The 14,869-nt window shown below is 42.6% G+C and overlaps 1 protein-coding gene across 8 annotated transcripts in view; it reads right to left on the bottom strand.

Moving 5' to 3' along the window:
* Positions 1–14,869, bottom strand: part of dapk2b (death associated protein kinase 2b) — a 63,943-nt gene that overhangs the window by 7,771 nt on the left and 41,303 nt on the right. For all 8 annotated transcript variants that reach the window (XR_016495012.1, XR_016495013.1, XR_005040880.2 and 5 more), the window contains 5 exons: positions 8,391–8,523; positions 7,378–7,426; positions 2,813–2,839; positions 2,571–2,723; positions 517–562 (listed from right to left, as the gene is read on the bottom strand). Coding sequence is in view for 3 of the 8 variants with exons in the window: in XM_090230810.1 (XP_090086936.1) it covers positions 517–562; positions 2,571–2,723; positions 2,813–2,839; positions 7,378–7,426; positions 8,391–8,523 (408 nt within the window). In the remaining 5 variants the exon portion in view is untranslated. The remainder of the gene's footprint in view (positions 1–516; positions 563–2,570; positions 2,724–2,812; positions 2,840–7,377; positions 7,427–8,390; positions 8,524–14,869) is intronic.

Here is a 14,869-nt window from a genome sequence, read left to right as displayed (position 1 = left end):
TGCTTGTCCCAACCAAGCACCCAAGCTAACGGGCTAAAGTTGGCTAGCTACTTCCAGACACAAGTGAGAGAACACCCCACTCTGACCATTTTACTCGTCGTAGCAGAGCTGGTTAGGCTGTTAACATGTTATCCAGAGAGTTCTTTACTAACTATTAAGGTTTTTACTTTTTACTCGTCGTAGCAGAGCTGGTTAGGCCTTTTCTTTGTGCCTACATTTACTGACACCGGTCATATTCAGCAGGTGTTGTGCTTTCATAAATTCAGCAGTCCTCTGAAATCGGAGTAGATAGCCAGAGTGAATTTACGAAAGCAAGATATCTAACTGTATAACAGTCGTTGAAGTTCTTAATAGCTAAATCAAATGACTCCTGCATCTCTGGCTCTGTATAGCCACCGAAAAATGATATGAGGGGGAAGAAGTCAGTCAGGGTGGCAACATTTCAATCTCTGCAGAACAGAATGTTATAGTCTTTAAAGTGTTCAACAAATAAAACATTATATAATAAACCATTACCTGTATCCAGGGATGGTTCAGAGCACCATGGATTGTCAACCGTTTTCTGAAAGGCAAAGAACAACAGTAAAGGTTTGTTAGCTTAGCGAGGGGACGCGCGTACACACACACATAAAGAAGTGTTGCCGCTCTATGAAAACAGATGGTTGGCAAGTGAACAAGTCCCATCCTGCCTCGACACTGACAACCTCTGGGTTATGCATGTACTGTAGGTTCCTACCCAGCTGGATATTGTGTCTCTGTCTCTCAAGGAAACAAGTCCAGTGACTAATCAATTAACAATGAAAGATGAATACTGGAGGGATGCTAGTCCTGAGCTACAGGCAGTTAGATTTGGGTATATCATTTTGGGTAAAAAAAAAAAAAAAAAGGGGTGGATCCTTGTTAAGTATGCTCCCTTTAATTCTCTCTCTCCCTCCCCTCCAGGAGGACCTGAGCCCATGGAGGACCATGCATCAGGACTACCTGGCCCGATGACTCCTTGCTGTCCCCAGTCCACCTGGTTGTGCTGCTGCTCCAGTTTCAACTGTTCTGCCTGGAACCCTGACCTGTTCACCGGACATGCTACCTTGTCCCGGACCTGCTGTTTTTGACTCTCTCTCTCTACCGCACCTGCTGTCTCTAACTCTGAACGCTCGGGTATAAAAAGACAATTGACATTTACTCCTGAGGTGCTGTACCCTCTACAAACACTGTGATTATTATTATTTGACCCTGCTGGTCTTCTATGAACATTTGAACATCTTGGCCATGTACTGTTATAATCTCCACCCGGCACAGCCAGAAGAGGACTGGCCACCCCTCAGAGCCTGGTTCCTCTCTAGGTTTCTTCCTAGGTTTTGGCCTTTCTAGGGAGTTTTTCCTAGCCACCGTGCTTCTACACCTGCATTGCTTGCTGTTTGGGGTTTTAGGCTGGGTTTCTGTACAGCACTTTGAGATATTAGCTGATGTAAGAAGGGCTTCATAAATAAATATGATTGATTGATGTTAAGTAACACACACTAGCGCTGAGCAATCAGTGCTTTTTGAGGTCGTTTCGGTTGGATTATTTCAAAATAATCTTGTTTTCGGTGTATATTTTTTTAAAATAATGAAATGCGCTATGCATTATGTGGGTTGAACGCTGTAACAAAACAGAATAAAACAATTAATCAAAGTCCCCTGATTTTAGTGACTGTCCCATTACTGCCGATCATTTCTTAACAATAATAAACAAACACCATAATTTGCAAATAAATTCATTAAAAATCCTACAATGTGATTTTCTGAAAAATTTTTTCTCATTTTGTCTGTCATAGTTGAAGTGTACCTATGATGAAAATTACAGGCCTCTCTCATCTTTTTAAGTGGGAGAACTTGCACAATTGGTGGCTGGCTAAATACTTTTTTCCCCCCACTGTATATACTCTTACATTAGTTTTATTTGATTCCTATACTATTTCCTTCCAAGTCATCATCTCTATAGAGTTGCTGCCTGACAAAATCACTATTTTAGTAGTTCTTCAAAGTAAATAAGACATAACTTTTATGACTGCTGAATTGCAACTATTAATGACTTGGATTATGTATTTTCAGGTTAAGATAACTTGTGAAAAAACTGCCCTCTGTCCCTCTCCATCATGCATTTTTCTGTGTCTGCCCCACACTAAAAGAAACACACAGACCGGACAAGGAGGCGCGCAATGAATTATGGTCATTGTAGTTAATTACCATGTTTTCTGGATGAAACTATGTTGAATATTGGCCTGTTGGAAACTACAACTCCCTACTACATCACACAGTTTGGGCTTGATCTGATTCATCTCCAGAGAAACTACGCAATGTGCGCATTGAGCTCACAGGAAAACCCTGAAGAAAATTGAATTCAAATCATTTTAATTTCAATTAGTTGTTTAAAAACTGAAAGATAACCTACATTTTGATGAATCGCTCAGCACTGACACACCCAGTGTTAAGGTTGAGATCTCTCCTCTGCAGCTGGCTAGCTCAGAACTCCACATACGGGTCTTTATTCTCATCTGACCTTTGACCTATGTGTATCTCTAACCCCTAACCTGGTGTCTTTCTCCAGTAGTTGTCGTATAAAGCTTTTGGCCAGCTCACTGGTCCTGCTGAACAACTCATCATCGAACTCGTAGGCTATGGCTGAGATGTTCCCTAGAGTCTCCTGCTTCGAGTCACCAAGGAACGGCGACGCTCCACTCAAACTGAAAACACACACAGTCATTAGTGACACTGTCCAAACTGTCACATCAATAGATGTATAAGCCATCTACTTTAAACCGTTTCTACTTACAGTATGTAGGTGATGACTCCGATGCTCCTGTGACAGAAGAGGAGAACACAAGGTTCATCAGCGGAGATGATTCACAGCCTGTCTGCTGTCCTGGTGTTGTATCTGTAGTGAGGTTGGTGGATGGAACACACGGTGTGTCTGTGTGTATCTGTGAGTGTGTATCTATGTGGGTGTATGTATGTTTATCTATGTGTGTATTTATCTATGTGTTTATCTATCTGTGTGTGTATCTATCTGTGTGTGTATATCTATCTGTGTATCTATCTATCTGTATGTGTGTGTGTATATGTGTGTTTATCTATCTATCTGTGTGTTTATCGATCTGTGTGTTTATCTAGCTATCTGTATGTTTATCTATCTGTGTGTTTATCTATCTATGTGTGTATCTATCTGTGTGTGTATATCTATCTGTGTGTATCTATCTATGTGTATCTATCAATCTGTGTGTTTATCTATCTGTGTGTATATCTATCTGTGTGTGTATCTATCTGTGTGTTTATCTATCTATGTGTGTATCTATATGTGTGTGTGTATATCTATCTGTGTGTTTCTCTATCTGTGTGTGCATCTGTGTGTTTATCTATCTGTGTGTTTATTTATCTATATGTGTGTGTGTATATCTATCTGTGTGTTTATCTATCTACCTGTGTGTTTATCTATCTATATGTGTGTGTGTATATCTATCTGTGTGTTTATCTATCTATGTGTGTATCTATCTGTGTGTTTATCTATCTACCTGTGTGTTTATCTATCCTAATGTGTGTGTGCATATCTATCTGTGTGTTTATCTATCTATCTGTGTGTTTATCTATCTATCTATCTGTGTGTTTATCTATCTATATGTGTGCGTGTATATCTATCTGTGTGCATCTGTGTGTTTATCTATCTGTGTGTTTATCTATCTATCTATCTGTGTGTGTGTGTGTGTGTGTGTCTGTCTATCTGTGTGTCTATCTGCGGTTGTATATCTATCTGTGTGTGTATTATCTGTGTGTGTTTCTATTTGTGTATATCTATCTGTGTGTATATATCTGTGTGTATATCTATCTGTGTGTGTATCTCTGTGTGTGTGTGTATCTATCTGTGTGTGTATCTGTGTGTGTGTGTGCGTATCTATCTATGTGTGTATCTGTGTGTGTATCTGTGTGTATGTATCTGTATCTATGTGTGTATATCTGTGTGTGCGTATCTATGTGTGTATCTACAGTACCAGTCAAAATGGGTTTTCTTTATTTTTTACTATTTTCTGCATTGTAGAATAATAGTGAAGAATCAAAACTATGAAATGACACATATGGAATCATGTAGTAACCAAAAAAGTGTTAATAAACAAATCAAAATATATTTTATATTTGAGATTCTTCAAAGTAGACACCCTTTGCCTTGATGACAGCTTTGCACGCTCTTGGCATTCTGGCAACCAGCTTCAGGAGGTATTCACCTGGAATGCATTTCAATTAACAGGTGTGCCTTGTTAAAAGTTCATTTGTGGAATTTCTTTCCTTCTTAATGCGTTTGAGCCAATCAGTTGTGTTGTGACAAGGTAGGAGTGGTATACAGAAGACAGTCCTATTTGGTTAGAAAACAAGTCCATGTTATTGCAAGAACAGCTTAAATAAGCAAAGAGAAACGACAGTCCATTATTAGGTGTCCGGAAAATGTCAAATTTGGAAAGTTTCTTCAAGTGCAGTCGCAAAAATAATCAGGTGCTATGATGAAACTGGCTCTTATGAGGACCTCCACAGGAAAGGAAGATCCAGAGTTACCTCTGCTGCAGAGGATAAGTTCATTAGACTTACCAGACTCAGAAATTGCAGCCCAAATAAATGCTTTACATACAGTGCCTTGCGAAAGTATTCGGCCCCCTTGAACTTTGCGACCTTTTGCCACATTTCAGGCTTCAAACATAAAGATATAAAACTGTATTTTTTTGTGAAGAATCAACAACAAGTGGGACACAATCATGAAGTGGAACGACATTTATTGGATATTTCTAACTTTTTTAACAAATCAAAAACTGAAAAATTGGGCGTGCAAAATTATTCAGCCCCCTTAAGTTAATACTTTGTAGCGCCACCTTTTGCTGCGATTACAGCTGTAAGTCGCTTGGGGTATGTCTCTATCAGTTTTGCACATCAAGAGACTGAAATTTTTTCCCATTCCTCCTTGCAAAACAGCTCGAGCTCAGTGAGGTTGGATGGAGAGCATTTGTTAACAGCAGTTTTCAGTTCTTTCCACAGATTCTCGATTGGATTCAGGTCTGGACTTTGACTTGGCCATTCTAACACCTGGATATGTTTATTTTTGAACCATTCCATTGTAGATTTTGCTTTATGTTTTGGATCATTGTCTTGTTGGAAGACAAATCTCAGTCCTAGTCTCAGGTCTTTTGCATTCTTCCAGAATGGTCTTGTATTTGGCTCCATCCATCTTCCCATCAATTTTAACCATCTTCCCTGTCCCTGCTGAAGAAAAGCAGGCCCAAACCATGATGCTGCCACCACCATGTTTGACAGTGGGGATGGTGTGTTCTGGGTGATGAGCTGTGTTGCTTTTACGCCAAACATAACGTTTTGCATTGTTGCCAAAAAGTTCAATTTTGGTTTCATCTGACCAGAGCACCTTCTTCCACATGTTTGGTGTGTCTCCCAAGTGGCTTGTGGCAAACTTTAAACGACACTTTTTATGGATATCTTTAAGAAATGGCTTTCTTCTTGCCACTCTTCCATAAAGGCCAGATTTGTGCAATATACGACTGATTGTTGTCCTATGGACAGAGTCTCCCACCTCAGCTGTAGATCTCTGCAGTTCATCCAGAGTGATCATGGGCCTCTTGGCTGCATCTCTGATCAGTCTTCTCCTTGTATGAGCTGAAAGTTTAGAGGGACGGCCAGGTCTTGGTAGATTTGCAGTGGTCTGATACTCCTTCTATTTCAATAGTATCGCTTGCACAGTGCTCCTTGGGATGTTTAAAGCTTGGGAAATCTTTTTGTATCCAAATCCGGCTTTAAACTTCTTCACAACAGTATCTCGGACCTGCCTGGTGTGTTCCTTGTTCTTCATGATGCTCTCTGCGCTTTTAACGGACCTCTGAGACTATCACAGTGCAGGTGCATTTATACGGAGACTTGATTACACACAGGTGGATTGTATTTATCATCATTAGTCATTTAGGTCAACATTGGATCATTCAGAGAACCTCACTGAACTTCTGGAGGGGCTGAATAATTTTGCACTCCCAATTTTTCAGTTTTTGATTTGTTAAAAAAGTTTGAAATATCCAATAAATGTCGTTCCACTTCATGATTGTGTCCCACTTGTTGTTGATTCTTCACAAAAAAATACAGTTTTATATCTTTATGTTTGAAGCCTGAAATGTGGCAAAAGGTCGCAAAGTTCAAGGGGGCCGAATACTTTCGCAAGGCACTGTAGTTCAATTAACAGACACATCTCAACTGTTCAGAGGAGACTGTGTGAATCAGGCCTTCAACGTCAAATGTCTGCAAAGAAACCACTACTAAAGGACGACACCAATAAGAAGAAGAGACTTGACTGGGCCAAGAAACACGAGCAACGGACATTAGACTGGTGGAAGTGTGCCCGCTGGTCTGATGAGTCAAATTTGAGATTTTTGGTTCCTACCGCTGTGTCTTTGTGAGACGCAGAGTAGGTGAACAGATGATATCTGCACTTGTGGTTCCCACCGTGAAGCATGGAGGAGGAGGTGTGATGGTGATTTATTTAGAATTCAAGGCACACGTAACCAGCATGTCTCCCACAGCATTCTGCAGCGATACTCCATCCCATCTGGTTTGCGCTTAGTGGGACTATTATTTGTTTTTCAACAGGACAATGACCCAACACACCTCCAGGCTGTGTAAGAGCTATTTGATCAAGAAGGAGAGTGATGGAGTGCTGCATCAGATGACCTGGCCTCCATAATCACCCAACCTCAACCCAATTGAAATGGTTAGGGATGAGTTGGGCCGCAGATTGATGGAAAAGCAGCCAACAAGTGTTCAGCATACTCCTTCAAGACTGTTGGAAAAGCACTCCAGGTGAATCTGGTTGAGAGAATACCAAGTGTGCAAAGCTGTCATCAAGACAAATGGTGGCTACTTTGAAGAATCTAAAAAATATTTAGATTTGTTTAACACTTCTTTGGTTACTACATGATTCCATATCTGTTATTTCATCGTTTTGATGTCTTCACTATTATTCTACAAAATAGTAATAAAAAAAAGAAAACCCCTTAATTGAGTAGGTGTGTCCAAACTTTCGACTGGTAGTGTGTGTGTGTGTGTGTGTGTGTGTGTGTGTGTGTGTGTGTATGAGTGTGTGTGTGTGTGTGTGTGTGTGTGTGTGTGTGTGTGTGTGTGTGTGTGTGTGTGTGTGTGTGTGTGTATGAGTGTGTGTGTGTGTGTGTGTGTGTGTGTGTGTGTGTGTGTGTGTGTGTGTGTGTGTGTGTGTGTGTGTGTGTGTGTGTGTGTGTGTGTGTGTGTGTGTGTGTGAAAGCATGTTGTATAAATTAAACCAATGCGTGCGAGGTAGTTATCAGCTCTTACCACATGTCTGCTTCTAAACCCAGAGGCTCATAGTTGACGACTTCTGGAGCTGGAAATACATATTATCACAACACACTACAGTCTCTCCACGACACAGCACTATGACATGACACAACACACTACAGTCTCTCCACGACACAGCACAATGACACAGCACTATGACATGACACAACACTACACAGTCTCTCCACGACACAGCACTATGACATGACACAACACACTACAGTCTCTCCACGACACAGCACAATGACACAGCACTATACAATGACACAACACTATGACATGACACAACACACTACAGTCTCTCCACTACACAACACTATACAATGACACAACACTATGACACAACACACTACAGTCTCTCCACTACACAGCACTATGACATGACACAACACTATGACACAACACACTACAGTCTCTCCACTACACAACACTATACAATGACACAACACTATGACACAACACACTACAGTCTCTCCACTACACAGCACTATGACATGACACAACACTATGACACAACACACTACAGTCTCTCCACTACACAACACTATACAATGACACAACACTATGACATGACACAACACTACACAATGACATTCCAGGTGAAGCTGGTTGAGAGAATACCAAGTGTGCAAATGACACAACACAATGACACAAGAACTCTACACAATGACAACACTACACAATGACACAACAACTCTACACAATGGCACTACACAATGACAACACTACAACTCTACACAATGACATGACACAACACTACACACTGACAACACTACACAATGACAACACTACACAATGACAACACTACAACTCTAGACAATGACATGCCACAACACTACACAATGACAACACTACGCAATGACAACACTACACAATGACAACACAACACAATGAAACAACACTACACATTCTCTCCAACATGGTCTATTGTCAAATATCAGTCAATAAAATGTAGATGAAGCCTGGTATACATAAACATGACGTCCTCCTCAATGCCTTGAAATACTTACCCACAAATTCAGGTGTCCCAAAGATCTTTTTAAAGTCCGTCCCGACCTGATCCATCTTATGAGCCAGACCAAAGTCTATGAGCTTGATGCGCGGCAGATCAACATTCTTATCCAACAGCATGATGTTCTCAGGCTGAAAACAAGAACATTAGCTTTAGGTACTACAGAGCCCCTGTTGATAACAGGATGACCAGAACATTAGGTACTACAGAGCCCCCGTTGATAAACAGGATGACCAGAACATTAGGTACTACAGAGCCCCCGTTGATAAACAGGATGACCAGAACATTAGGTACTACAGAGCCCCCGTTGATAAACAGGATGACCAGAACATTAGGTACTACAGAGCCCCCGTTGATAAACAGGATGACCAGAACATTAGGTACTACAGAGCCCCTGTTGACGAACAGGATCACTAGAGATACTAGAGACAACATGAGATGTGTTTTGAGTTACTTGATTATAATGGTCCATCTTTGCGCCAGCATTAAAAGGAAGAACATTCCATAGGTTATATTGTGAACTGGGGGGGCAGCATAGCCTAGAGCTTTGGACTAGTAACCGAAAGGTTGCAAGTTCAAATCCCTGAGCTGAAGAGATCTGTCGTTCTGCCCCTGAACAAGGCAGTTCACCCACTGTTCCTAGGCCGTCATTGAAAATAAGAATTTGTTCTTAACTGACTTGCCTAGTTAAATAAAGGGAAAATAAAAAGCTGAGGTACAGTGAGTTGAAAGACTGATTATAGTTGACCCTTCGCTAAGCCCTGCCCCAGAATCTTGGGCAACCAATCGCAGCACTCCAATGGATATCAACTGTCGTCGAGTCCAACACCTCTGACAGGCTTATGTTTCAAACGCATGAGAGCTATGGCAAAACGGACAATTTTCATCATAAGTAGCAACATTTTTAAATAGCTAAATTACCGTGCACTTGGGGTAGTTGCTACGGTGATTCCTGAAATTCACAGACACAACACTAGTAGTATTTTTGAAATTCGAAATTATACTTATGTTACATTGTTTGCTAGCTCAGATGGTTAGTTGGTGCTGTCTCATTGGCCACCAAACATTGGTAAAGGTAGCTAGCTAGCCACTTGATATAACTTGTTTTCTCAAAATGTATGTTAGCTAGCTAAGTTAGCCATGTTATTAATGCAAATACCGTCTGTTGAGGATGTCTGTCTGCTACAGGTCAGAGAGCACAGGGAGAATGTCTGTCTGCTACAGGTCAGAGAGCACAGGGAAAATGTCTGTCTGTCTGCTATGGGTCAGAGAGCACAGGGAGAATGTCAGTCTGTCTGCTATGGGTCAGAGAGCACAGGGAGAATGTCTGTCTGTCTGCTATGGGTCAGAGAGCACAGGGAGAATGTCTGTCTGTCTGCTACAGATCAGAGAGCACAGGGAGAATGTCTGTTTGTCTGCTACAGGTCAGAGAGCACAGGGAGAATGTCTGTCTGTCTGCTACAGGTCAGGGAGCACAGGGATAATGTCTGTCTGTCTGCTACAGGTCAGAGAGCACAGGGAGAATGTCTGTCTGTCTGCTACAGGTCAGAGAGCACAGGGAGAATGTCTGTCTGTCTGCTACAGGTCAGAGAGAACAGGGAGAATGTCTGTCTGTCTGATACGGGTCAGGGAGGATGAATCATATTGAAATAGTGACTAGGGCTGTGGCGGTCATGAAATTTTGTCAGACGGTGTCATGCAAATGAATGCCGGTCTCACAGTAAATGACCGTGACAGCTGATCTCATGGTAAATGACAGCTGGTCTCATGGTAAATGACTGCTGGTCTCACGGTAAATGACAGCTGGTTTCATGGTAAATGACTGCTGGTCTCATGGTAAATTACTGCTGGTCTCATGGTAAATGACTGCTGGTCTCATGGTAAATGACTGCTGGTCTCATGGTAAATGACCGTGACTGCTGGTCTCATGGTAAATGACCGTGACAGCTGGTCTCATGGTAAATGACTGCTGGTCTCATGGTAAATGACTGCTGGTCTCATGGTAAATGGCCGTGACTGCTGGTCTCATGGTAAATGACCGTGACAGCTGGTCTCATGGTAAATGACTGCTGGTCTCATGGTAAATGACTGCTGGTCTCATGGTAAATGACCGTGACTGCTGGTCTCATGGTAAATGACCGTGACTGCTGGTCTCATGGTAAATGACTGCTGGTCTCATGGTAAATGACCGTGACTGCTGGTCTCATGGTAAATGACAGCTGGTCTCATGGTAAATGACAGCTGGTCTCATGGTAAATGACCGTGACTGCTGGTCTCATGGTAAATGACCGTGACTGCTGGTCTCATGGTAAATGACCGGGACTGCTGGTCTCATGGTAAATGACTGCTGGTCTCATGGTAAATGACTGTGACTGCTGGTCTCATGGTAAAAGACTGCTGGTCTCATGGTAAATGACTGCTGGTCTCATGGTAAATGACTGCTGGTCTCATGGTAAATGACCGTGACTGCTGGTCTCATGGTAAATGACTGCTGGTCTCATGGTAAATGACTGCTGGTCTCATGGTAAATGACCGTGACTGCTGGTCTCATGGTAAATGACTGCTGGTCTCATGGTAAGTGACTGCTGGTCTCATGGTAAATGACCGTGACTGCTGGTCTCATGGTAAATGACTGCTGGTCTCATGGTAAATGACCGTGACTGCTGGTCTCATGGTAAATGACTGCTGGTCTCATGGTAAATGACTGCTGGTCTCATGGTAAATGACCGTGACTGCTGGTCTCATGGTAAATGACCGTGCTGCTGGTCTCATGGTAAATGACCGTGACAGCTGGTCTCATGGTAAATGACTGCTGGTCTCATGGTAAATGACTGCTGGTCTCATGGTAAATGACCGTGACTGCTGGTCTCATGGTAAATGGCCGTGACTGCTGGTCTCATGGTAAATGACAGCTGGTCTCATGGTAAATGACTGCTGGTCTCATGGTAAATTACTGTGCTGCTGGTCTCATGGTAAATGACCGTGACAGCTGGTCTCATGGTAAATGACTGCTGGTCTCATGGTAAATGACCGTAACTGCTGGTCTCATGGTAAATGACCGTGACTGCTGGTCTCATGGTAAATGATCGTGACTGCTGGTCTCATGGTAAATGACCGTGACTGCTGGTCTCATGGTAAATGATTGTGACTGCTGGTCTCATGGTAAATGATCGTGACTGCTGGTCTCATGGTAAATGATCGTGACTGCTGGTCTCATGGTAAATGACAGCTGGTCTCATGGTAAATGACAGCTGGTCTCATGGTAAATGACAGCTGGTCTCATGGTAAATGACCGTGACTGCTGGTCTCATGGTAAATGACCGTGACTGCTGGTCTCATGGTAAATGACCGGGACTGCTGGTCTCATGGTAAATGACTGCTGGTCTCATGGTAAATGACTGTGACTGCTGGTCTCATGGTAAAAGACTGCTGGTCTCATGGTAAATGACTGCTGGTCTCATGGTAAATGACTGCTGGTCTCATGGTAAATGACCGTGACTGCTGGTCTCATGGTAAATGACTGCTGGTCTCATGGTAAATGACTGCTGGTCTCATGGTAAATGACCGTGACTGCTGGTCTCATGGTAAATGACTGCTGGTCTCATGGTAAGTGACTGCTGGTCTCATGGTAAATGACCGTGACTGCTGGTCTCATGGTAAATGACTGCTGGTCTCATGGTAAATGACCGTGACTGCTGGTCTCATGGTAAATGACTGCTGGTCTCATGGTAAATGACTGCTGGTCTCATGGTAAATGACCGTGACTGCTGGTCTCATGGTAAATGACCGTGCTGCTGGTCTCATGGTAAATGACCGTGACAGCTGGTCTCATGGTAAATGACTGCTGGTCTCATGGTAAATGACTGCTGGTCTCATGGTAAATGACCGTGACTGCTGGTCTCATGGTAAATGGCCGTGACTGCTGGTCTCATGGTAAATGACAGCTGGTCTCATGGTAAATGACTGCTGGTCTCATGGTAAATTACTGTGCTGCTGGTCTCATGGTAAATGACCGTGACAGCTGGTCTCATGGTAAATGACTGCTGGTCTCATGGTAAATGACCGTAACTGCTGGTCTCATGGTAAATGACCGTGACTGCTGGTCTCATGGTAAATGATCGTGACTGCTGGTCTCATGGTAAATGACCGTGACTGCTGGTCTCATGGTAAATGATTGTGACTGCTGGTCTCATGGTAAATGATCGTGACTGCTGGTCTCATGGTAAATGATCGTGACTGCTGGTCTCATGGTAAATGACCGTGACAGCTGGTCTCATGGTAAATGACTGCCGGTCTCATGGTAAATGACTGCTGGTCTCATGGTAAATGACCGTGACTGCTGGTCTCATGGTAAATGACTGCTGGTCTCATGGTAAATGACCGTGACAGCCGGTCTCATGGTATATGACTGCTGGTCTCATGGTAAATGACCGTGACTGCTGGTCTCATGGTAAATGACTGCCGGTCTCATGGTAAATGACTGCTGGTCTCATGGTAAATGACCGTGACTGCTGGTCTCATGGTAAATGACTGCCGGTCTCATGGTAAATGACTGCTGGTCTCATGGTAAATGACCGTGACAGCCGGTCTCATGGTATATGACTGCTGGTCTCATGGTAAATGACCGTGACTGCTGGTCTCATGGTAAATGACTGCCGGTCTCATGGTAAATGACTGCTGGTCTCATGGTAAAAGACTGCTGGTCTCATGGTAAATGACTGCTGGTCTCATGGTAAATGACCGTGACTGCCGGTCTCATGGTAAATGATCGTGACTGCTGGTCTCATGGTAAATTACCGTGACAGCTGGTCTCATGGTAAATGACTGCCGGTCTCATGGTAAATGACTGCCGGTCTCATGGTAAATGACTGACTGCTGGTCTCATGGTAAATGACTGCTGGTCTCATGGTAAATGACCGTGACTGCTGGTCTCATGGTAAATGACTGCCGGTCTCATGGTAAATGACTGCTGGTCTCATGGTAAATTACCGTGACTGCCGGTCTCATGGTAAATGACCGTGACAGCTGGTCTCATGGTAAATGACTGCTGGTCTCATGTTAAATGACCATTAATGAACACATTTAGCATCTCCTGGCCCCATGCATACAAGCCGTGAGGCGCCTCTTGAATAAGTGTAATAAAACATTTAATATCATCACAATAAATACCTTATTTACTTTAGGCAGATCTAAAGAAACATATTGATATCATTCTTTATTCAGTTTACCTGCAGGATTAATTTATGTCACTGCCGAAACAACGTCTTAAATAAGAAAAAACAAATTCACTTTATTTGGAATCGCTAGCCAGACAAATTAAACCTGCTATTGATTAAACAAAATAATATTATTTATGGAATAAAAAAAAGAAGGAATTTTCTTTGTAAATGAGATGAATATGAATAGGAAAGGTGGAGATATATAATAAGTGTCTGCAAAATTACAACCAACTGATATATTCTGGAAGTGTCTGCTCTATCCAAAATTACAACCAACGGATATATTCTGGAAGTGTCTGCTCTATCCAAAATTACAACCAACTGATATATTCTGGAAGTGTCTGCTCTATCCAAAATTACAACCAACTGATATATTCTGGAAGTGTCTGCTCTTTCCAAAATTACAACCAACTGATATATTCTGGAAGTGTCTGCTCTATCCAAATTACAACCAACTGATATATTCTGGAAGTGTCTGCTCTATCCAAAATCACAACCAACTGATATATTCTGGAAGTGTCTGCTCTTTCCAAAATTACAACCAACTGATATATTCTGGAAGTGTCTGCTCTTTCCAAAATTACAACCAACTGATATATTCTGGAAGTGTCTGCTCTATCCAAAATTACAACCAACTGATTGATATATTCTGGAAGTGTCTGCTCTATCCAAAATTACAACCAACTGATATATTCTGGAAGTGTCTGCTCTTTCCAAAATTACAACCAACTGATTGCAGCATTACTGCGAAAAGGGTGACGGCAAGTGGAAGAAGGGAAGAAGCTTGTTTTTCCCATTTTATTAAAGACCAAAACTGTTGCCACAAAATTGGAAGCACAGAATTGTCTAGAATGTCATTGAAGCGTTAAGCGTTAAGATTTCCCTTCATTGGAACTAAGGGGCCCGAATCATGAAAAACAGCCCCAGACCATTATTCCTCCTCCTCCTCCAAACTTTACAGTTGGCACTATTCATTGGGGCAGGTAGCATTCTCCTGGCATCCGCTTTTGTATATATAGCGTATATACATTATGATCCTGACTAGTCTCCCAGTCCCTGCTGCTGAAAAACATCCCACAGCATGATGTTGCCACCACCATGCTTCATCGGGTGGTGCTGCCACCACCATGCTTCATCGGGTGGTGCTGCCACCACCATGCTGCATCGGGTTCTTGGTTAACTCCCTGACCAAGGCCCTTCTCTCCCGATTGCTCAGTTTGGCCGGGCGACCAACTCTAGGAAGAGTCTTGGTGGTTCC

The sequence above is a fragment of the Oncorhynchus mykiss genome, chromosome 4, assembly GCF_057628025.1.
Source record: "Oncorhynchus mykiss isolate SJ-2025 chromosome 4, ASM5762802v1, whole genome shotgun sequence".
Taxonomy (NCBI): Eukaryota; Metazoa; Chordata; class Actinopteri; order Salmoniformes; family Salmonidae; genus Oncorhynchus; species Oncorhynchus mykiss.
This window is presented reverse-complemented; position numbering and strand designations above follow the sequence as displayed.